Source organism: Electrophorus electricus, chromosome 14 (assembly GCF_013358815.1).
Source record: "Electrophorus electricus isolate fEleEle1 chromosome 14, fEleEle1.pri, whole genome shotgun sequence".
Classification (NCBI taxonomy): domain Eukaryota; kingdom Metazoa; phylum Chordata; class Actinopteri; order Gymnotiformes; family Gymnotidae; genus Electrophorus; species Electrophorus electricus.
The window spans coordinates 3,700,373-3,722,878 of record NC_049548.1 but is presented as its reverse complement, the minus strand read 5'-3'; the positions used below and the strand labels follow the sequence as shown (position 1 = coordinate 3,722,878).

The window sequence follows — 22,506 nt, the reverse complement described above, 5'->3', positions numbered from 1 at the left end:
AATCCAAGTGTGATTTTTATGGTTTCACAATCTCTGTCTAGCCCTGAGGTGCAGAGTCCAAGCAGCCAGTTAGATCAGACTGATGTCTGACTGACATTTCCTGTAGGCTGGCACTGAGCAGGAGAAAAAAAAAGTCCTACACCAAGCACCTTTCCCTTCCTGTCCAAATTCACTCAGACATATTTCCTGTCCCAGCACCTCCACCACTCTGAAAAAGTACTGCAACTTCAATCAGAGACTTGATTGGCCAGAAACACCTCATGATTTTTGTTAGCTGTTAAAGCTATATTGCACACCAGCTTTGCTTTGTCTGACTTGTGGCCGCTCTATGTCTGGACACCTCGAGGGAAATGAGAGGAATGGTGTTTATGGCAAGCCTATGATGTTCATGTGTGGGCTGTATGGCTGCTTTCTGCATGTGAGCATCTGCCTGAGTGGGACATTCAGCAGCCTGTGGGTGGTAGAAGAAGGTGGAGAACAGGGTATTTTCCATTAATACCTAACTATAAGAAAAAGCTTGACTCGGAGGGTGAACACTTCTGTGTGTTACTCAGCCTTCACACTTCTCAGTGGTGTCAAAAAGGGAAAATCAGTGATGGCGTGACTTATTTAGTACCTTTACACTATGAGTGATGCATTAGCAAACCTTTTTTTTTTTGGTTTTGCTGCAGGCTCTTGAGGGTTCTGCAAATTCTATTTTTTGGCTTCTGACTCCCTCTGCTGATTAAAATGGTAAATTCCATATGTTGTAAATTTAGAACTACATCACAACACTATTTACATCAATAATGAAATATTTTAGTCCAAAATTTGTGTTTATTATATTTTTCACATTAAAAAAAAAAAGAGTGTGAGGACAATAAAAGAAAATAAGGTGATAGGCCCTTTATACAATATCCATATTTCTCTTGTGAGGATCCCTGCATTCTTACTAGTCTTCACAAAGGGAATAGAGCAATTGTATTTGCTCAGCATACTCAAAACCTGCGCTGTAAAGAGAGAATACAAGTAAAATACTATAACAGACCAAGTGAACGCCACCATTTTCATTGTCAATGTACAGTTAATTAGCGTTTAACCATTACCAGCCAGGTGTCTCAAGAATGAGAGGGATGTTGTCTAATCGAGGCTCATTCATAATGTCTCGGAAAGCTGAGATCCCGATCTGTCCACGCCCTATGTCCTCATGACGGTCCAGGTGACAGCCCAATTTACCTGAAATGGATCAGACAATGTGAAATATGTCACTATGAAAAAGCTTCCTTGCCAATGTTGAAAACACATTTGAAAGAACAGTTTTGCTGTATGTATAATAAAACTGATAAGCTATTTTAACCTTTTTTGTTTTTTAATTAACCACCGAAAACATGACCCTTTGCAGTGCTAATAGAGAGTGCAATATTGCATAAGGGCACCTTTTGAGTCATTAAGATGTACAGCTCTCAGATAATGCAGTCCAACTACCAAGTCAAATTCTTCAAGCATAGACTTCACACCTCCTGCTGAGGAAATGTCATAACCTGCAAATGCACAAATTATTTTAACATTTTAATATTAATTATATCAATCTTATTGATATGGTGCTGATTTATATTTTTCAGTCAGATATTATTTAATCCAAACTAAAATATACTGTATCTAAATCATTATCTTAGTTAGAGGAAGACAAGCTTTTCCATCACTCTTACCTGCTGCAAATGCATGGCATGTGTCCAGACACACTCCCACACGTGTTTTGTCACGAACACGGTCAATTATACCCTTCAGTTCAATAAACTGTCCACCCACAGTGCTTCCCTGTCCACTCATGTTTTCAAGTACTATTGAAAGATTGAGAGCCAACAGAGAGTGAATGTGCAGGTATCACTGTTACACCAAGCAGTAAATAGATGCGCATGCTTCGGCTGATCACAAAAACATGCATTCTATCTGTTATTTTGGTGACACGAGATCAGTCCGGTTTACCAGTAATAACAGTGGGTATTTGCTGGTGAGCGTGGTTTATAGCTTGGGCAATCCTGTCCATGCACTGCTCTGTGCTGGAGCCCATGGAGGCGCCTGGGTGGAGGTTAAACTGAGTGAGGCCCAAAGTGTTGCAGCGACTCAGTTCATCAACCAGCATAGCCTGGCTTTTACCAAACACATCTAAAATCAAGGCAGAGGTGGAACAGAACAAACATACTTTTTTCTTTAGTGATCCCATGAAAAGAATTTGCCCCCTGTATTTTATGCATTTTGCACATCATTCATGCCTTTTTTCTCTTAGACACAGTGGAAAATAGAGGGAAGATTGTTTTATGCATCAGATAGTGGTTTGGTATATGAACTAATTCAACATTGTGTGAAGTACTACACTTTGGCATTTAGTATCAGAATGAAGGTACCAAAACATGGTCATAAAAAAGATGCTGATGGAAAAAAGGCATTTCTTGTGGGGGAAAAATGAGAATAAGAATGTTACAGAATAGATCAGATCTGCACGTGTTAAATGTGAGATAAACTGTATCAAAATATATGTATAAAAAAACCCCAAAAAAGAACAAAAACAGATCAGAAAATGGAGCAAATGCTATTTCAGTTAAGATCCAGGAAAGGTGTCACACATTACTTGGTATAGCCCCCTAATCACGGAGTCTGATTAAACAGGTGTTTATCACCTGATTTAATGTATCACCTTTACTATCAGCTGTGGGCATGTGCAATACAGACCTTCCTTGGGAGAGCCACAGTTCATCAAGTAAGATCCATGTGGCAGAATGTGTGTCGGGTCAAAGCCATGTTGAACACAGGCCTCTTGGAATCTGACAGCAGCATCCTTATCGAGGGCAGGTCTTTTCCAGGACCGTTGAGAACCAAGAAATAAGCCAAAACTGCGACCCCCTATGTCCACACTTGCCTCAACTGCCTTCCATATGCCTCCTTCAACACATGGGGAAAATGATCACGTTTCTTGCATTCTGCTTAGGTTATATTAGAAAATAAGCTACCTTTAACTTACCTGCTATAGAGACATGAGCGCCAATGTACTTTTTTCCCCCTTTGGTTTTGCACCTTTTACCCTTTACCACTTCTGCACTGCTCTCTTCTGATGGTTCACCTGCTCCACTTGAGTGTTCCACTTCGGGCAAATCTACTGTTCTCTTCTTTCCTCCCCTTTTTCGCGGACCCATAACTCTCCAACTCTATGACTTCGTTACAAACACCACCGTCGATGTAGACGTTGCTATATTAAAATTCTTGTCATTTATTATTATTCAATAGCGCCACTCCGTGGCTTCTCATAGATACACTTCCGATAAAGCCAGATATGACCCTTTACAACTGTGCGACTTAAAGCAACAAGGAAAATCGTCTAAAAACTGGATACAATCACTTGTTATAAACATATATTTGCTGTTTTCTGTTTAATGAGCTTAAGCAACAAAAAATACCACTGGTGGACAGACTGCATTTTAGTCACTCTTTAAAAAAAAAAAAAATGACGTCATTTGGCTAGTCGGTGCAGAACGGATGAAGGAAAATAAATGTCGATATGGGTTACGTTCACTTTTCTCCTTATGTATAGAACCAGTAAACAGAAAATGGAAGTCGGTGTTATTCTTTGCCAATAGCACTCTGTGGACTTTTAATACTGAAGGTCAAAAATTTCCCTTTGCTACCCCCCCTTCCGTCAGAGCTGATCAGACACACGATTCATATCGAGCAGTAAAATGGCCGACCGTCAACCAACCGACTTTTCAGCGCTTTAAAAAACGAATTTGCTTTTTTTCCCCCCCGTTTACAGTGTCGTATTACTTAGTTACAGAATAGCACTGCAGAGAAAACATTTCCATAATTAGCTGTTAAGTACCCTTGATGGAGTATTGTATTTCAAGTTGCCTCGAATGCCTCAAAATTTAGAATTTCGCACTGAAGCACTTTAGCAGTAGCTTCCTAGCTACATTTCATGTAATTCCTGGGGTAAGTGAATCGTCGAAACGAATACACTGCATAACTATCGTCTACTAAACTACCTGCACTCATGCATTTGAAGGCCAAAAGATCTGTGCTTTGCGACTGAACAATTAACGTTACGAAACTGTTTCGACGACAGGAGAGATCTGGGTAACTAGCTAGCTCGCTAGTACACACTGACTAGCTAGTTAGCTTAGCTGCTGCAACCTACTCGGTTTTCCCAGCGAAACATTTCAGCTCTGACAAGGGTTGCTAAACTGTGGCTTAACATCAGTGTGACATTATCACAAACGGTAGCCATAGCCAATAACAGTAAAACGACTGGGAGAGGTGTGTTTGTTTCATAGGACATAAAATATTCCACTGGCTCTCTGATTAGCGAGAGCAGTGCTTATTTATATTAGCTAGTTAGCAGCTGCTTAACATGAGTTGTCATCCGGTGGTTTCACTTTGTAAGCCTCTTGTATGCTCATTGCTTACCGCTGTAGATTGCGTTGAAATTTCTTGTTTAGTAACCCGTGAGATGATTACTGAATATGCCTCAGAATTAGTCGTTTAACGTTGATTTTTGTTGCTAGCTAGCTAGCGGCTCTGTTAGCTAACCTGCTTTTATCCAGTTACTTTGAAGACTTAGCGCTGTGGCAGATTTCAAATTACGATGAACAGTGTGGCTAATACTTTTTACTTTGTATGCTAGTTGTTACAATATTGCTTGGCATAACATTTTCTCGCATCGTGTTGTTTAGTCAAAGGTACGCCTATCTGTTGCACCAAACTGCATGCTCAAGAGGAAATGGGCGGGTGAATGGAATGCCAGCGGTGTCAAAAAAATATTTAGCTAACCTAGCTATTTCGCACGCTAGCTTTATACTCAATAGCTAGTCATAAACGGGTGCTGAGTGTGTTTCGCTGGCGCCCTCGGGAACTTTAGGACCGAGGTTTTTAGCCAAGCATTGTTTGGTTTCTGTGCTGCATGTCTTTAATCTATTTTTAGGTATGCATATGCATGCAAACACAGGCTAATTGGTTGGTTAGCAACACACAGAGTTTGCCACATCGCAGTCACCCGTTTGTTTGCCAGAACTTGCACTTGTTTGGGCAATTTGGCAGTAACAAGTCCAAGTATCCGTGTCCTTATCACTAACAATTCACAGCTTACAGCCTGTATCCTTTCCGGTGATCAGTGTAGTGAGCTAGATGGCAAGCTAACTAACAAAAGTAGTCCTAGAATGAGAGCTCTCCGCATGACTTCTGTATGGAGTTTCGTTTGCAGAGTTAATTATTTTGTTCAACTAATATGCAAATACACAAATACACACACACACACATACATATATATATATATATATATATATATATATATATAATATAAACAATTGCAATGCCCTTGTTTTAGAAAAGGGGCATCAGGAAAGGGAACAGCAGTTCATGGAAGACAAGAAAAGGAAAAAGGAAGATAAAAGGAAAAAGGAATCCTCACAAAAGGTAAAGATGCTGAAATCGTGAAGTGCAGTTTGTGTACCTAGTGACAGTCAGCTCACTCTGATATATGAGGGGGGTTTTGCATTCTAGTAGTAATATCGACGTTTACCTTCTATTAGCCATCGTCTAATTTTGTGGGGAGCAAAATCCTACAATACACAAATCTGAAACTAAAGCAATTGTAATGGAGAAACCGAAATAATTTTCTGCCTTTGTAAATGCTTGTATTGCAGAGCATTTACTTTATTGACTTTTTACTTTTTGTTTCAGGTGGTCGAGCAAAAAAACAAAGGTAATCCACCTTGTTTGTGATAACGTATATGCACTTTTATTGTGTTTGTTCACTTAGTTTCGTTATGATTCATTTGAAAGAGTATTCCCCCCTTTTTATGCATATAGTTTTAAATGGATATTTCAATTATCATGACATTTCATGAAAAGTTCATGTTCTGTTTTGTTGCTTATGCATTTGTTGCTGTTTTGCAAGTCCATGTTTTGGGTGATCTAAATGAGTTTTCCCTAATATTCTTTTTCCATTTGATCCTGATATTTTCTTTGATAGTGCCAGAACTGACCAAGCCTCCATCTGCCCAGTCTCCTGCCATCCCCAGCTCGGTCTCCCCCAGCCCTGGCCCTGTCCCTCCTACAACCTCCTCCATCGCCACCCCGGCTGCTGGCGCCCCCCCTCAGGGTGGGAACAATGCTAAGCGGTCGGCGGTGGCCAACGGACAGCCCTCCCCCAGCACCCAGGCCCCCCAGCGCTACATGCCCCGTGAAGTGCCCCCTCGATTCCGTTGCCAGCAGGACCACAAAGTGCTACTGAAGAGGGGCCAGCCACCACTGTCATCCATGCTGCTGGGGGGAGGCAACAGTGGGGGAGAAAGCCCCAATGCAACGGTGGCTGCGCCTGCAGGTAAACAACCATTGCACATTTAGCTCAGTTTGGAGAACAAATTGTTGTTTTAACTAAGTACTTGAAAGTAGTTTCAAGAGTTCACTTAAACAGTTTGAGTAGAAATGTACTGCAATTTACTGACTTGATCTGCTTTATAGGACCTAATCGCTTGTACCTGAGTGTTCAGTACCTACTGACTCAGATGTCCTTAACAGATTTCTCTTGTTTTGCAGATTCCAACCTAGGCTCTGCAGGTCCAGTTGCTGTCTCTCTGCCCCACATGTCGTCATCCTCATCAATCGCTGCTTCTTCTACTACTACTTCTTCAAATTATGCAAATTCCATGTGGGGGGCAAGCTCTGGCAGCCAGCCCCTCTCTCAGGGCAGGGAGAAGGTGATAGTGGATGGGTCAGACCTAGAGGAATGGCCCAGCATTGCTGCCGGGGATGGGGCCAGAATGGGAGATATAACAGTAACTGGAGCAGCAGATGGCAGTGGAGTGCTGAACTGCAGTGCCTCATGGGGTGAGAGGCACCTCCAGCAGCAGAAGGTTATGGGAGGAGGGAATGAAGGTGGGAAAGGTGTCGGTTCTGGTAGCCCCTCTCCTCCTTCGTCCTCCTGTGCAAACAATGAATGTATGCAGCCTAGTAGTGCTGTTTGGGGGTCCCAGGGAGTGATAGGAGGAAATGCAGTAGTAGCAGGGTCGAAACCCTCCATATCCAAAGCCTCCCCTCTCCCAGGGACTGATTGCTCTGTAGGTGTCAACTGCAGCGTTCCAGGTGCCAACTTTAACCCTAATGCCAACCCCTCTGCCTGGCCAGCGCTGGTGCACGATGGAGCTGGGGCAGCTGCAACAGAGGGTGGACCCTCACCTCTCCAAAGCTCGACATCATCGTCTGCCAACAACCCTGTTTCTGTGAATCAAGCCTCTCATCAGCACCAACTTCACCAAATGCAATACAGAGACATAGAGCCATCCAGTAGAGAGTGGGGTGCTACAGCACCAGAGCCAGGAGCAGGACCAAAAAACACAGGAGTTGTAGAAGGGGGTGATGTAGACTGTGGAACTACAGGGGCTGGAGATCTCTCTGCATCCTCTTCCTCCTCCCCCTCTTCATCTACTTGGAGAGCTCAGCCCTTTCCTGCAAATTCCAAAACGGGTGCCTCTAGGACTGACACTTGGGAGGGTGGGGCTGGAGGAAGCTCTGCCTCTGCTGAGGGGGTAAACTCATGGGGGTTGAGTGGGCAGGACGATAGAGGAGGGACTGTGAGTGGGGGCACATGGGGCACGGGAAGTGGTCAGATGTCTGGGGTATCTCAGGGAGCATGGGGTGGGGGAGTTGGGGACTGGGGTAATTCAAGTGGTGTCAGCAAGCCAGGTGGTGGAAATGGGGATGGCTCAAGCAGTAGTAGTAGCAGTGGCAGTGTTGGCAACCCCTCGGCTACTTCCTCCACACCTTCGACTATGACAAGAGCTTGGGACAATCAGAAAGGAGCAGGGGAGGTAGGGGCAGGAGACTCCAATGAGTGGGGAAGCCAGGGAGCCAGAGGTGGTGAGGGTACCTCATCCTCCAGCGGTGGAGGAAACTCGAGAAGTGGCAATCAGCTCCTTGGTCACCACCGAACTCATCAGCCTCCCAAAGCTGAAGTGTCCTTACAGAATCTGCTCAGCCGGACTGACCTGGACCCCAGAGTGCTGTCCAACTCTGGGTGGGGACAGACCAAGATTAGACAGAATGTGGCATGGGACTTGGAGGTAGATGGAGGGGGGACAGGTGGAACTAGATCTTCTGTTGTGATGAACACACAGAGCCACGTTCCACCATTTTCTGGCTCAACTGGCACATCAGCAACTGCCCCATCGGCTTCAACTCTGCTTCATGGTGCATCTCAGAACACCAACTTGAACACAAATTCCATCCTTGTACCCCCGTCTGTCTCACCTGGTGAAGGCTGGGACAGCAGCAGCAGCAGCAGTGGCTGTTCGTCTTTGTCTAATCGAGGCCCACAATCCTCTAGCAGCAGTATCCAAAACCCTGTTGTTCCACAGACTGGAGTGGGTCATGCAGCAGGGAGCCAGACCAAGTCTTCAGGAGGCTGGGGAGAGTCAAGTTCATCTGAGAGCCAAGGGAAAGGTTGGGGCAGCGAGGGACAAGAGTGGAGAGATCATGTAGCAGAGAGTGGATCAAGTGGATGGGGAGATTTTCGACAACAGGGTACTCCTGCAGTAGGTAGTGGAGACTGGGGAAATAGCCAGGAGGAGAAAGGGTCTGGAGGTTGGAAGGAAATGGGGAGAGGGAATGGGGGAAATTGGGGACAGAGAGGTGGTAGCGAATGGGGAGAGCGGGAATCCAAAGCAAGCACTGGGGGGTGGGGTGATGGGAAGGATAGTGGAGGTACAAGTGGAGAATCAGGAGTTGGTACATGGGGCAGCTGGAATGAAGGAGCTCCAAGAAAGGCTTGGGGAGCAGGAGGTACCGAGTCTGGGGGAGGGGGGGACCAGGGTAGCAAATCTCACCCAGGCTGGGGTGGGAACATGCACCCTTCACAGATGCCAAACAGCCAGGCGGCCTCTCTAAAAGGTCAGGCACAACAGCAGCAACAATCACAACCCCAGCAGTCCCAGTCGCTGGATACAGGGACCATGCAAGGAGGCTGGGGAAGACAAGGAGGTCCTTCAGCCCAGAGCCAAAGTTCAGGATGGACCTCAGGGCCCATACCCCAAATAACGAGTGGCTCTGGAGGCAACTCGGAGCCCAGTGGCTGGGAAGAGCCTTCTCCACAGTCAATAAGTAGGAAAAAGGAAATAGATGATGGAACTTCTGCCTGGGGTGATCCCAATAACTACAGTTATGTGAATTACTGGGACAAGAACAATGGCCCATGTAGCCAGGCACAGCCAGTGCAGTCTCAGCAGCAGGGTCCTCCACCTCCACCAGGAAGAATGGCCACAGGCCCTGGTAACAGGGAGATAAACACACATTCATCCAACAAGAGTGCTGCAGTGGGTAAGAGAAATGTTTGGTACGTTTTGAAGCAAAATGTCTGACAGTGCTGAGGACCATTAGTAGCGTTTCTTTGAAAGTTGTTTTACTAGACATGGTCATGCTTGACATTAGTCTGAAAAAAGGAAATGCGTATGACATGAAAACACTTGAAATGGAACTAGTTCAAATGTTGCAAAGGTCTTAGTATTATATTGCATGTTTTAAATATTCATACAAATCATGGATAGTCACACTAAGTGTAAAATAGCATTTGCCACATTGCTGTGAAGGTTTTCAGCAATTTCAATGTGTAATGTCTGATGTTCTCCATATATCTGCCTCTTCTGACTCATTAATAGCTCCATCTGGATGGGGAGGGAGTGGTTCTCCCTCGAGTCCTTGTGTGGATAATGGCACGGCAGCTTGGGGCAAGCCTGCTGACACGCCCTCTGGATGGGGTGACCCAGATGAACCTGGGAATGCATCAGGTTGGGGTAATCCCTCCCCCAACCCAGTCAAAGCTGGTGAGCAATTTTATTACAAGGAATTATTAGATAAGGACAATTTATACTGCAAGTGACACAGGTTACACCAGTTACTATAGTGTCATGTGCAAAGCTGTTCTGTTCTTTACATTTTTAAGCCATAAACTGCCTGTAGCACTGAGGTTGGTGGCAAATATCTTTGTCTCCCCCAGGTCCAAAGTCTATGCAAGAAGGCTGGGGTGAGAGAGAGGGCTCTGTCATTGCCTCACGTCACTCCAGCTGGGAGGAGGAGGAGGAGGGGGGTGCTGTGTGGAACAGTGCTGGATCACAGGGCAGCAACTCTTCCTACAACTCCGGAGGCTGGCCAGGCAAGAAGGCTAACAAGGTACACTAAGATGATTTTGGATGGTGATTTTGCCGGATCCAAATGAATCATTTAGTATTCTATCCCATTTTAAAACGCTTTCAGTTCATTGCATGTTGGTAGTACAAGAATTAATTATCTAAATTTTGAAGCTGCCATAGTGTTCATCATTTAAATATTCATTGAGCTTTTTTTTTTTTTTTTTTTTGCCCTTAGGGTCCAATAAAAAGTGGTGACTCTTGGATGAACCCTATGACTCGACAGTTTTCAAATATGGGGCTTTTGGTGAGTGAGTGAAAAATAAGTTAATGTTTAATAATATATGCATTAATTCAGTAATACTAAGTTTGAAGCATTAAACATTCAGAAGATTTTAAATTAGTTTAATTCATGCTAATACTGTTATGCAGGGAGATGACCCCAGTGGCCGTTCACTGGACCTGGCCCCAGGACCTCCTCAAGAGAAGAAGATGGATGGAGACAAGCGAGGTATGGGTTTGAGTGATTACAATGGAGAGATGCGCAAAGGAGCACGTGGAGGGGGAGGAGGAGTAGTCTTCCGTTCACCTGGTTCCAAAGAGGTGGGGCCTGGCGAGCCCGGGCCTTACTACGACAAGGTAATTTGAACTCCGCTTCTCAGGACTCTCTCTCAGCCTTCTTGTTTGTTTAACTGAGCGCCCTCTGTATCCCTGTGTTCTCCTCTTTGAATTTCCTCGACTTCCCTTATCTCTTCTTCCCTCTCTCACACCTTTTCCCCTCCTTTATCAAACCCTATATTTGGCCCCTGTCTGCTTTGCTCTCGCTGTGATCAGCAGACCTTGCCTTTCATCAATCAGGATGGGTGCCTTGGGGAGGAGGGGCCTTGTTCTTCATATTCTCCGCCCACTGTCTTCAAGCCCTCTCCCCTCTACAACCACCCCAATCCCCCTAGACAAGTAAGGCTGTGCCACTGTATCTCTCTTAGCCCATCTTAGTCCACACTGCATCACCCTTGGCCTTTTACCTATAAATGTTGTCTGCAAAGTACCCCATTCCCCAAATCCCAGTACGACTCCCAAAATACCCATTTGTTCTCCCTCTTGCCTCTGATGTTTGTTCCTTCTCTTGGTAAGATCTTCACCCCCCCCCCCCCCCCCTTCAGTCTTGTTACACCCAGGGAGTTATTTTGCATGCGCTTATGCTTTCTTGCTTGTCTTTCTCTACAGATGGGTGGCCACATATTTGGGTCTGGTGGCGGGATGGCTCAACCCAGGCACCAGCCAGGTGTACCACCCATTAACCCTACTGTACGTGCGCAAGTGCCTCATCAGTTCCTGTCGCCTCAGGTACAGCACTTGGCAAGCGTTAAAATGCTCTCCTACCAGATACTGTTTGTTTGACTAAGGCCAGCCATGTTAGTTTTAGAAATCTATTTGTTTAGTCTTATTTTGTTATTCTACAGGTGCATTGTAGTACTATTGTACTGATGCACTGCAGTGCCTCCTATTACCACAAGAGATGTTGTTGTTTTTTGTTTTTGTTTTTTGTTTTTATCATGGCTGGAAATGCAAAGATGATATAGCCTTGTAAATTAAACATGGTCAGCAATCTTGCAATCTGGCTATCTCATGCCTGATCCTGTCATCAAGGTGCCAGGCTCTGTGCTGAAACAGATGCCTCCTCCGAGCGGGGGCGTCGGAGGGGTGGGTGGAGGGGTTTTCCCTCCTCAGCTCTCCCCACAGCACATCGCCATGCTCAGCAGCATCTACCCGCCTCATATCCAGTTCCAGCTGGTGAGTGTCCGAGCTGCTATGCCGCTCAACACATCGCGCTCGATAGCTTGAAACAGACCCACCTTGTGCCATTCCTCAAGTCCCTTAGGCTTTAATTGCTTCTGTTTGAGGAGACTGAAAGTCGTGAGTCGCGAAATCTTAAGTTATGAGGCTAAGCCTCTAAGGCTTGTGGTGGTTTGACTGTGTGACGTTCTGGCTCTGCCCCAGGCCTGTCAACTGCTCCTACAGCAGCAGCCCCAGCCCCAGCAGCAGCAGCAGCTCCTGCAGAACCAGCGCAAGTTCCCCCAGAACGTGCGTCAGGCAGACCCCCAGCAGGTAGGGACCACAGCCCTGCGGCCTGGCTGCCGTGCACCAGCACTAGGCAGGAGAGCAGTAGGACCGAACTTTCTTTGCCTCTAGATAGCTTACAGACACCTAATTGCTAGATAGCTAATTTACTGAAAACCACTCTGTCCTTCTAGTCAAGATTGTATCTGAAATCTGCTGGTGTCTTGAAATGTTAAATGTAGAGACACAAATGCATAGTGAGAACAATGCTGTGTAGCTTCTGCAATGTTGGCCTAGTTGTATTTTATGCTTTTTTGTAATCAATCAAAAAAAAAAAAGATACAATTTATTGGTAAATAAGAACATCTTGCATCCAACTACAGGGCTTGCATATCTTTTAGACTTAATGTAAAATTGGCAAACTAGCTATCCTGCATTAACAACTTGGACTGGAATTGGTGGGGACATTAATTCCTTTAAGCAGATTGGAAATTATTTGTTTTATAGCTTGCCAGAATCATGGCTGTTCTCCAGCACCAGAGACAGCAGCAGCAGGTGGGCAGTGCAGGTGGGAGCTCCAAACTCTCACCCTCTCATGTAGCTGGTGCTGGCCCAAAAATGCCCATGTCAGATTCGCTTTCTCATGCTGCCCTGGGAGGCTCTGTGGCAGACCTTCATCAAAAATCCTCAGCTGCATATTCAGGTGAATAATGAGCTCTACTTTGGATTTGTTGCCATTGTCTCAACTAATTGCCCCTTCCTGGTCCTGTATGCAAGCTTCTCTGTTGTTACTTTCAGGGTTTGGTTCTGGTGTAAATCTGTCCAGTCTGGAGTTAGGATCTGTGGTTGGTGGTCTAAAAGAAGCTGGCGGACAGCAGTCGCGCTTTAAGTGGATGATGGAGGGTCACTCGCCTGCTCCCTCTTCTCCAGACAATGCACTTCACAAAAACGGTGAGTTTAGTCTGCTCACCATATTTTAATATGGGGGACTTGGGGCTTACCTCATGTGTCGAAACTGCGCTTCGTTTGGTTTTTCCTCCCTTTATGCTCAGTGCTCCTGTTCTCAGGCCCCATTGCTGCTCCTATGAAGAGAGGTGGCTCCCCTTATTCTCAGTATGAGCTGCTGGGGGTGGAAGGTTTGGGAGGGCCTCTCCAAGGCTCTTCTGACGGCTGGCAACGAAGCCCTGGAAACAAGATTGGGGCCAAGACGGGCACATCCAGTTGGCCTCCTGGTAAATAATATTTTACAAAGTCCCAAGATGCATGTTTGGTACACGAGCCTTCTCTCCTGAATACTATTTTCTACTTGGGTATTACCATGTGAGTTTGCCAATTGTTGTGGTGGTCTGGTCTAGAATTCCAGCCAGGGGTGCCCTGGAAAGGAATTCAGAATGTTGACCCTGAATCTGACCCCTACATGACCCCTGGCAGTATGATGAGTTCATCTGCAGTTTCAAGCCTCAATGATCCTGAGCACCAGTTGCTAAGAGATAACACAGGTACTAAGTACAGATAAGGTTTTTGACAGATAAAACCGGAAGGCTTCCAGATTAAAAATATGAATTGTGTGTGTGTGTGTGTGTGTGTGTGTGTGTGTGTGTGTTTTTCCTCCTTCAGAATCCAACCCCTCCCTAAACACCTTGCTGCCTTCACATGGTGCCTGGCCCTACAGTGCCTCAGAAAGTCCCCTCAACAATGCACACAACCCAGGCAAGGGCACAAGTCCTAAGGCTCCTTATGGTTCAGATTCTGAGTGGCACAGCTGACGGTGTGTTGTTGCCAGGACCTGACTACCTTGGCTATTCATGGGTGGGAATCCCAAGGAGCTAAACTAGCTCTGATGGGTCCTCTCTTACCTATCGATGTACAGACGTTCTTGCCAAGCCTGAACATTTGCCAGTTCACATACAAACACATTCAGCTGACTTAAGATGTTGCTTAAGTAGTGGCTTGAAAATATTTTGTGGTTGACTTCGTCTTGGCGGAAGCATGTGCATACCTTAGGTCTCTCAAATTGGTTAGTGCTGTATAATAGGGGAAATTGAAGCATGGTTTGGCAATTGAGGAGGAAATTTAAAAAGAAAAACTCCCAGTTTCACATTATTGGTTGTGAACTTGGGATAATTTTCAGTACTTCAGCTGGATTCTCTGACTTGTGATGTGAAGTTTTTTTTTAAATCCCTGTATGATTACCCGGAAGGGTCTGTGATTTGTTTCCTGTTCTGTACCCACAGCTAAGTATGCAGAGTACAAGCCAAGCTGGCCCCCCGAGCCCATTGGACACAACAAGCCTTGGAAGACTAATCGCAGCACATCCCAGTTGCCACGCCCGCCTCCTGGACTGACTCATCAGAAGCAGCCCTCCATGTCCCCATGGGCGGGAGGAGCTCCGCGATTGGGCAGGGGTTGGAGTGGCTCTGGAGGCAGCCAAGAAAGCAGATATGGGCCTGGTAATTTCATGGGTTCAAGTCTCAACCTGTGAAACATAAAACAAGAGTTCACTGACTTGTGTATCTGGCAGTCTATTTTTAGGTTTTAATAACATAATGAAATATATGTATTCACCAGAATGCCAGTTAAATTACTTTTCTCTTGGATGTGCTCTGAAACCTCACCCATTTGTACCTAATTAAGCAAAAGCAAAAAAAAATGCTTGGCTTCAAAAAAAAAAAAAAAAAAAAAATCATAATTGTGGAAAGTGTGTGTGTGTGTGTGTGTGTGTGTGTGTGTATGTGTGTGTGTGTGTAACAGGATCAACATGGAGTGATGGTGGAGCCTCAAGGGGAAGCTGTTGGCTGGTGCTGAGTAATCTTACTCCCCAGGTATGCTGATGATAATCAGACAACAGATTTGGTTACTTGTGTTGAGCTTGTTTGGAAATGGCAGATATTTGCAGAGGTTTGAGAACTAACTGTCGGTCTTTGGGTAGAGACTAAATTCTGTGACTTTTTGTTTGTGGCATAAATCAACACAGGTTCATTTCTCTCACCCTCCCTTTCCCCTTTAGATTGATGGTTCTACCCTGCGCACTATATGTATGCAGCATGGTCCTCTGTTGACCTTTCACCTTGGTCTAACCCAAGGCAGTGCTCTGATTCGCTACAGTACTCGCCAAGAAGCAGCCAAAGCTCAGAGTGCTCTGCACATGTAAGTCTCTATTTTAGTCCCCCACATGTGTAAGCATGTTGCATTGAGCTTTGCTAAACCCATTTTTTGGCTCTCTCTTCAGGTGTGTTCTGGGCAACACCACAATCCTGGCTGAGTTTGTGAGCGAAGAGGAGGTTGCTCACTATTTTGCACATTCCCAGGCTGGAGGGGCTGGGAGCAGCGGTGGAGGCGGGCCAGGTGTGGCCATCGGAGGGCCAGTGGGAACAGCAGGATCGACTGGTGCGGGCGCAGTAGGTGCCGGTAGCAGTGGAAGCGTCCCTGTTGGAGAGCGAGAACGGGCTGGAGGGGGAAGCTCCTCCACAGGAGGCGGTAACAGTGGAGGAGGAGGTGGGCCCACAGGCTCCAGCTGGCAGGGCTTGGATGGTACGGGCAGCTCCCCAGACCCGGTCTCTGCCCAGGGCCCGGGCCTGAGTATCTTTGCTCAGTGGAGTAATGGTGCTGGGGGAGGTGGAGTGGGCAGTGGGGCAGCAGGGGTGGAGCCCAGCAGACAGGGGCTGTGGGGGGGTATGCCAGCAGGGTACCCCAGCAGCAGTCTGTGGGGATCTCCGGCTTTGGAGGACCGACACCAAATGAGCAGCCCTGCAGCGCTGCTGCCTGGAGACCTGCTGGGTGGAGGGTCGGACTCCATCTGACTGACACATTCACTTACATGCAGACAGGCAAACACAAACACATTTACAGCACATGCATCATGAAGACATGAGTACAAATAAAGCACTCACTCGTATATCCACATAAGTTATTGCAGGCCTGTAGGTATGTAATTCTAGATCGATAGAATTACAAACAATTTACACAAACACTTTCACTCCGTGGATAGAAACAGGATGCATTAATATAAAGTAATTAGTACATGCATTTTCCAACAGAACTATGTAAACACTTCAACACAAGCACTCAGATACATGGTACAGATACACACTCAATAGTCAAATTCTGACACAAATTCCATTATTACCAGTACCATACCAAAATGCATTATGATCTAACAATTCGGACAACACTGGTTGCGGATGTACACGCACTGTTGAACACATCAGTTTCACGTGAGCCGTGTTCCTGACCCTGCTCTCCATGATCTGATCTCCATTCTAAAGTCCATACTCAGGAGTGTGGGGCCTCAGAGTAAGGAGCATGGCAGCTCTCCTAAGTATTGCAGTGCTGAACTGCTGACTGACAAACGGACGCATATGCCTCCACATCTCTCATTTGCCTTTTACCCTTAAATGAAGACTTTTACAGCAAGACTTGAACAGAACAAAGAAAAAAATAACAGTTGGACTTAAAACACAAAACGCAACTGGATGAATCCTAAATCTTGAGTTTATAAGATTTCACTTGCATACTGAGGCAGCATTACTCAGGCATGCACTATAAGAAAAAAAACAAGGACTGATATATATATGCCTCATACAATGTTCTGTGATGTTGAACACTCAACATGGAGGATGGTTCATATTGTTACAGCTCCCATTTCCTGGCAAAGTCAAACACACTTACCCGGCCACGCTGTTCTGATGTCTGACTGTTTTGTGTCTTTGTTTTGAATGTGGAACAGTGTAATCCAGAGGTGTCTCTCTTCCTTAATATGCTGACCTCGTTTTTTTTTTGTTTGTTTTTTTTGTTTGTTTGTTTTTTTGTTTTTTTTCTGGGTTTTGTTTGTTTCCTACTCAATCAAGTTTGTTGTCATAATGACTATGATCACTTGGATGTTAATTAGCTGTACAAGGTGCCCTTTTGGCCTGTGCGTGCATGTGAGAAGCCCATAATCGAGGAGGTGGTGACATGGAGTATTAGTGTGGCATCAGTGAGTGTGTGTGTGTGTGTGTGTGTGTGTGTGTGTGTGTGTGTGTGTGTGTGTGTGTGTTTGCCATTATGCTGGTTAGGGAGGCGAATAAATGTATGACAGCTTATTTCAGGTCTTTTGATGTCTGTGTGCTGGATAGGTGTATGCAGGTATGTCTGTGTGAGTGTGTAGAAAGCAAGTTCAAGAACATTGGCACTAATATTTCTTAAGTTGTGGTTTTAGCAGCCTTTTTTGTTTTATATATTGTCTGAATTGCAATAATATTAAAGAGAAAAGCTTGTTTTTTTTCTTTTAAAGAAGAAACAACCAACTGAAGGCATTCATACTGAAACATGCCAAACCTGTTGTACCAAGCTGAGCTGGATGGATGTTTTAGGAACACTTAAAAGTTACCAGTTGTTTATTTTCGTTGTGTACCATTTTAAATTAAGGCAGGCTTTATCACTCCTGTTCGGGTTGTTTGTTTTTCTGATTTTACAAGAAAAAGAAGTTAATTTAACAAAAGAACAAGACAATAAAGGTTGAATTGAAGTCTCTTTGTCATGTGTACAGAATTTGTCTTATTTGTTAATATCTGTCTTCAAAGTAAAATAAAACGCCTGCCAAGCACTAGAGTACATAGAGAAGACTGCTGGACCTTTTTCATTTTGTCATTTTGGCGTGGAACGTCAGGTTTCTACCTCTGTTGAACGGTTGTTATTGTAGATGTTAAATGAGGTTGGTTAATAATCAAATTGTACTTGTATTAAATAACAGTAAACTATATTTACGCATTTATAAAGGGGTGGCCAAATGTGAAATAGTAATGTTGGTGACTAAAGTATTTTAGCGCCGTTTGGCCGGGTTTTAGGTACCCAGGAGCAAACTGATTCCATGGAGCGGCCCCTTGAAGTGATCCGGGTCCTTCTGGTAGTTTATGAATGACATCATTTTTGTCAGAAGTGCGCTGGGATACAAACAAGGGAGGGAGGTAGCTTGCTAATGCAAGTAGGTCAATCCAAGTGCTAGAATTTAAGAATCAAGGGTTTAGGAATTCTTACGCAAAGCGCAGTATTCATTATAGGTTTGGAATGAGACGTCCAAAATTACGCTTATACCCTTCGCTGTCCAGGGTCCTGTCTTACCACCGCAAGTCCGTCGACCAGCGCCTCGTCTTCATCAACCTCATATCAGGTAGGGAAGATGTGCCTGATTTAAGGTCAAAGCGGGACGTAGGTATAGAGTATTCATTTCATCGTCCTCGGCGACAAAAAAAACGTCGCTACTGGGTGTTAGAGGTGCCCCTGGAGTCAACAAGGTCTTGGGTGCGGCTGCAACAAAATCGGCAGCAAACAATCGTTTCCTCTAGTGTGGCCTGCTGGTGTTTCGCCGCTGTAGTTATGCAAACGCTGTAACATACCAGCGAAGGAAAAGCCTTCTACACCACATCCCTCATCATTTTGCGCACCTCTTCAAATCGAGCTCGTACCGATTAGGTGTACATACGGCTAGAATAGCTATGATGATCTATATCAAATCATTCTCATTTAATAGTTCAGCAGCAGCTAGCAGCTTGCATTTGAGCCTGACCAAGAATTAGATAAAGTATTGGTGATACTTCACTGTTCCTATGTACGTTAGCAATTTATGTGATCATAAATAGGCTCTGTGCTTTTTTACGGCCAAGTCATTTGTGCATAAAGTATTATAGTGGTCAACCAGTTAAAATCTATTTTGTAATATGGCTCTGCATGCTTTGGTCTCAGGTTGCTAATAAACCTACTCAGGAAACCATTTTGACAACTAACAAATGTTACTAATTTTGTGTTCATGCAGGCAACCTTTAGAAAGAAATCATGGAATTGCGTGTTGGAAATAAATATCGCCTGGGGCGAAAAATTGGAAGTGGCTCTTTTGGGGACATCTACCTTGGTAACTTACTTGCTGTTGTAATTGTTTTGCTGCTGTGTTTGATTACACAAATATTCAAGTTTTCAATTCAATCCGTTTTACTACTTGTTTTGCAAGGCATTTTAATCCCTGATGCTGAACATGTCCCCACGCATCCTTCTTGTCAGGTGCAAATATTACTTCAGGGGAGGAGGTGGCTATCAAGCTGGAAAGTGTGAAGACTAAGCATCCCCAGCTGCACATTGAGAGCAAGTTCTACAAGATGATGCAGGGAGGAGGTGGGACTTTAGTCATGCTGATCACATTTCATTTTTGCATCAAGAAGATGCATTAAAGAAAGGTTGTTTTGTTTTGTCTTAAGTTCCTTTTTTCATTGTCAGTGGGTATTCCGTCAATCAAGTGGTGTGGTGCGGAAGGTGATTATAATGTGATGGTGATGGAACTCCTTGGGCCCAGTCTTGAAGATCTGTTCAACTTCTGCTCCAGGAAGTTCACCCTTAAGACTGTGCTGTTGCTGGCAGACCAGATGGTAAAAAGATATCACTAGTCAAGTGCTGAAAACCTATGAGAAATATTTTCCATTGGGAGTGATTCTACAACACTTCAATAAAAAAAAAAAAATCAATTGCATTAAGTTTCTGTTGAATGTATGTGATGTACTACTCACTTTTGTAAATTGTATTTTTTTTTCACCTTCTTATGTACTGAGGTTGATCTTTGCCTGCTCTCTCCAGATCAGTCGCATTGAGTACATCCACTCAAAGAACTTCATTCACAGAGACATCAAACCTGACAATTTCCTGATGGGTCTCGGCAAGAAGGGCAACCTGGTCTACATCATAGACTTTGGCCTGGCCAAGAAGTACCGGGATGCCCGCACACATCAGCACATTCCCTACCGCGAGAACAAGAACCTGACGGGCACTGCCCGCTATGCCTCCATTAACACTCATCTGGGCATTGGTAAGAGGGTGGTAGGGCCAGTAATGGTAGATGTGGTGGATCTGAAACTACAGAAATGGGTTGAAAATTGTGGCTGTTATGTTCACCAACATATGTGTATAAACTATTCCCACAGAGCAGTCTCGGCGGGATGACCTGGAGTCTCTTGGCTATGTGCTCATGTACTTTAACCTGGGCTCGTTGCCTTGGCAAGGCCTGAAGGCTGCCACAAAACGACAGAAGTATGAGCGCATTAGTGAAAAGAAGATGTCAACCCCTATTGAGGTGCTTTGCAAGGGCTATCCATGTGAGTAGAAGGACAAGCAGGACTGCTTTCATTCATTGCCCTGTGAAGATGCCTGTCTCTGATCTCTGTAAGTTCATCTGTGTCTCTTTTGTTACTGCGTCTTTTATAACACTCTAATCTTCTCTTTTATACCTGTGTACAGCTGAATTCTCCACATACATGAACTTCTGCCGCTCCCTGCGATTCGATGACAAACCTGATTACTCCTACCTGAGACAGCTGTTCAGAAATCTCTTCCACAGACAGGGTTTCTCCTACGACTATGTGTTTGACTGGAACATGCTGAAATTTGTACGCCATTCTGTTTTGGAAATAACACTGACTTTGAACAAATGCTACGGGTGGCCGTCATGTCAGGTTTAGATTTGATCCTTTTCTGTTTGTTTGTGGCGGTTATAGGGATCTAGCAGGACAGCAGAAGAGAAAGAGAAGGAGCAGAGAGGAGGTGAAGCAGAAGAGCGGGATGAGAGAACCGGAGGCGCACCTCAAGGCTCTGCTGCGCGTGCGTTGCCCTCTGGCCCTAACCTCCAAGCACCGAACAGAGTCCGCAACGGTCCGGACCCGACCAGCTCCGGCCCTGCCTCACGCGTGCCTCAATCTGGTGAGCTCTGAAGCTCATGCGAGCCGAAACGGGGACATTCTCCTTTTTTTTAAAAAAGGACGTTGAATTATAAGGATCTGGTTTGCTCCCTAATGGGAGATCTCGCACGTTGTTTGCAGAGCCACATCGTGGTGTGTGGTGTGTTTGGTTTCAGGGAATGCGTCTCCCAGAGCAGGGCGAGGAGCTGAGCGGGAGAGGAGAGTGTGTCTGCGTCTACACCGGGGCGCTCCTGCCAACGCCTCCCCTGATCTCCCACTGCGCCATGATCAGATTCGCATCACCCCACCACAGGTTCATGCCTCGAACCTTCAGTATTTGGACTGCTTCACTCATCCTAGCTTTTCTCTGGTTTGAACTTCTTTCTCTCTCTCTCTCTCTCTCTCTCTCTCTTCTTGGTCTACACAATCTCTTTTCCTCAGGTCAGTGTGCCATTTGAGCACATGGGGAAATGAGCTTGAAAACTTCGGTCATTTTTTCTTTTTTAGGAGGTAAGTTCTAAAAAAGCACTTGCCATAATTGTAGTGTTTCACTGTGTTTAAAATAAAAGCAATAATATGCAAAGTTTTCAAATTTGTTTTTCAAATTTTCACTTTAGCTAAAATGTGTTCTTATGGGTTTTGTTTAGGATTTCAACAAACAACTCCCCTAAAGCATTTGTATTCATCTTTCTATATAAATCAGTGGGGCAAAGAAGCAGAAGTTGGGCATAAGAGGAGAAAGTATGTGGCCACTCTGTTGCACTGGACAAAGAGTTTCCCTATATGACTACTCTGAAGTGCTGAAAGTTACTGGGGGTTTGAATAGTCTCAAAAGATGAAGAGGCATGATTGAACTGTGGACAACAGGAGTTTGGATCACAAGCCTCAGGCAGATACATGATTACTGGATATGAGGACCTTTGGCCACAACTTGACTGTTATTCCTGTGTGGTCTGACGTACTGATACTGGGAAAGATATGGAATAACTTTTTGGACTGCAAAGTTAAATCTGATTGTTTATTAAGTGTGAGTCCAAATAAATGTATCACTCGCACACTTTAATGCCCACAAAATTGTTGTATGTTGTCATACATGCTAATGTAGATGGTATAGTGGAAAACATCTTTTTATGTTTTGACATATTGTATGAACAAGTTAAGAAACTAATAGTGTGTTCAATTGGATTTAATGATTGCTTCGTTAGGTGAAGGATGGACTAATCATTCAATGAAACACTGAAGAAATTTTCTGTATTTGCATAGCATGGAAAACACTGAAATTAACCAAGATGTTAAGAATACCAGGGGTCAACCAATGTCAACCAATTTAAAAATCTAAATAACCTCCCAAGCATTGCTACTGGCCAATGTGTCTTTATGTCAAATCAATAGAATTATATGGCATATAGAACTAGATTTAATCTAAAGAGTTCTGTACTGGCATGTTTAGCCATGGTACCCTGATTTAGAAATAAACGAATATGTCCTTAATATTATACGTGAACTGAGTTGCTCTGGAAAACGTACAGAATTAAAGGAATTAAGCGGTTGGTTGTGATACAAGACAGACTTTTATATTGAAAGGTCGTGTAGACTTCAACCATTTT

General features: G+C 44.7%; 3 protein-coding genes across 8 annotated transcripts; 2 read left to right on the top strand and 1 right to left on the bottom strand.

The window, feature by feature from the left end:
• Positions 1 to 810: 810 nt before the first annotated feature.
• On the bottom strand, positions 811 to 4,724 carry si:ch211-141o9.10 (probable endonuclease 4). 5 transcript variants are annotated; one of them, XM_035533240.1, is made up of 8 exons: positions 4,435 to 4,724; positions 2,999 to 3,223; positions 2,710 to 2,919; positions 1,966 to 2,145; positions 1,689 to 1,820; positions 1,416 to 1,520; positions 1,086 to 1,215; positions 811 to 989 (listed from the first exon to the last, which is right to left on the bottom strand). In XM_035533240.1, the coding sequence occupies exons 2-8, from the start codon at positions 3,168 to 3,170 to the stop codon at positions 932 to 934; spliced, it is 987 nt and encodes a 328-aa protein (XP_035389133.1). In that variant the 5' UTR covers positions 3,171 to 3,223; positions 4,435 to 4,724; the 3' UTR covers positions 811 to 931. The 5 variants fall into 5 exon arrangements, with proteins under 5 accessions (XP_035389133.1, XP_026861773.1, XP_035389132.1 ...); XM_027005972.2 differs by having other exon boundaries at positions 2,999 to 3,188; XM_035533239.1 differs by lacking the exon at positions 4,435 to 4,724 and having other exon boundaries at positions 2,999 to 3,272.
• On the top strand, positions 3,455 to 17,717 carry tnrc6b (trinucleotide repeat containing adaptor 6B). Of its 2 annotated transcripts, none has more exons than XM_035533238.1 (22): positions 3,455 to 3,960; positions 5,351 to 5,439; positions 5,707 to 5,728; positions 5,999 to 6,349; positions 6,565 to 9,339; positions 9,678 to 9,842; positions 10,016 to 10,188; positions 10,384 to 10,452; positions 10,578 to 10,784; positions 10,983 to 11,102; positions 11,373 to 11,492; positions 11,796 to 11,939; positions 12,147 to 12,254; positions 12,714 to 12,909; positions 13,005 to 13,157; positions 13,274 to 13,438; positions 13,562 to 13,705; positions 13,824 to 13,916; positions 14,441 to 14,656; positions 14,958 to 15,028; positions 15,214 to 15,353; positions 15,436 to 17,717. In XM_035533238.1, exons 2-22 carry the CDS (start codon positions 5,383 to 5,385, stop codon positions 16,004 to 16,006), a joined length of 6,060 nt encoding a protein of 2,019 aa, XP_035389131.1. In that variant the 5' UTR covers positions 3,455 to 3,960; positions 5,351 to 5,382; the 3' UTR covers positions 16,007 to 17,717. The 2 variants fall into 2 exon arrangements, with proteins under 2 accessions (XP_035389131.1, XP_035389130.1); XM_035533237.1 differs by having other exon boundaries at positions 10,980 to 11,102.
• A 399-nt stretch (positions 17,718 to 18,116) lies between these two features.
• csnk1e (casein kinase 1, epsilon) lies at positions 18,117 to 22,390 on the top strand. The gene is made up of 11 exons (XM_027005971.2): positions 18,117 to 18,354; positions 18,997 to 19,092; positions 19,239 to 19,349; positions 19,452 to 19,600; positions 19,806 to 20,034; positions 20,150 to 20,320; positions 20,463 to 20,611; positions 20,720 to 20,921; positions 21,076 to 21,212; positions 21,341 to 21,409; positions 21,547 to 22,390. The coding sequence occupies exons 2-10, from the start codon at positions 19,017 to 19,019 to the stop codon at positions 21,371 to 21,373; spliced, it is 1,257 nt and encodes a 418-aa protein (XP_026861772.1). The 5' UTR covers positions 18,117 to 18,354; positions 18,997 to 19,016; the 3' UTR covers positions 21,374 to 21,409; positions 21,547 to 22,390.
• The last annotated feature ends 116 nt before the right edge of the window (positions 22,391 to 22,506 follow it).

Bases quoted from the DNA above. Each gene is read 5' to 3' on its own strand.
- si:ch211-141o9.10 (XM_035533240.1), bottom strand. From the start codon at position 3,170: ATGGGTCCGCGAAAAAGGGGAGGAAAGAAGAGAACAGTAGATTTGCCC. The intron at 2,920-2,998 runs GTAAGTTAAAGG...CATGTGTTGAAG, and splicing joins CGCTCATGTCTCTATAGCAG to GAGGCATATGGAAGGCAGTT. The intron at 1,821-1,965 runs GTAAACCGGACT...ATCTTTCAATAG, and splicing joins AATACCCACTGTTATTACTG to TACTTGAAAACATGAGTGGA.
- tnrc6b (XM_035533237.1), top strand. From the start codon at position 5,383: ATGGAAGACAAGAAAAGGAAAAAGGAAGATAAAAGGAAAAAGGAATCC. The intron at 6,350-6,564 runs GTAAACAACCAT...CTTGTTTTGCAG, and splicing joins AACGGTGGCTGCGCCTGCAG to ATTCCAACCTAGGCTCTGCA. The intron at 11,103-11,372 runs GTAAGGCTGTGC...CTTTCTCTACAG, and splicing joins ACCCCAATCCCCCTAGACAA to ATGGGTGGCCACATATTTGG.
- csnk1e (XM_027005971.2), top strand. From the start codon at position 19,017: ATGGAATTGCGTGTTGGAAATAAATATCGCCTGGGGCGAAAAATTGGA. The intron at 20,321-20,462 runs GTGAGTAGAAGG...ACCTGTGTACAG, and splicing joins GCTTTGCAAGGGCTATCCAT to CTGAATTCTCCACATACATG. The intron at 20,612-20,719 runs GTACGCCATTCT...TGGCGGTTATAG, and splicing joins ACTGGAACATGCTGAAATTT to GGATCTAGCAGGACAGCAGA.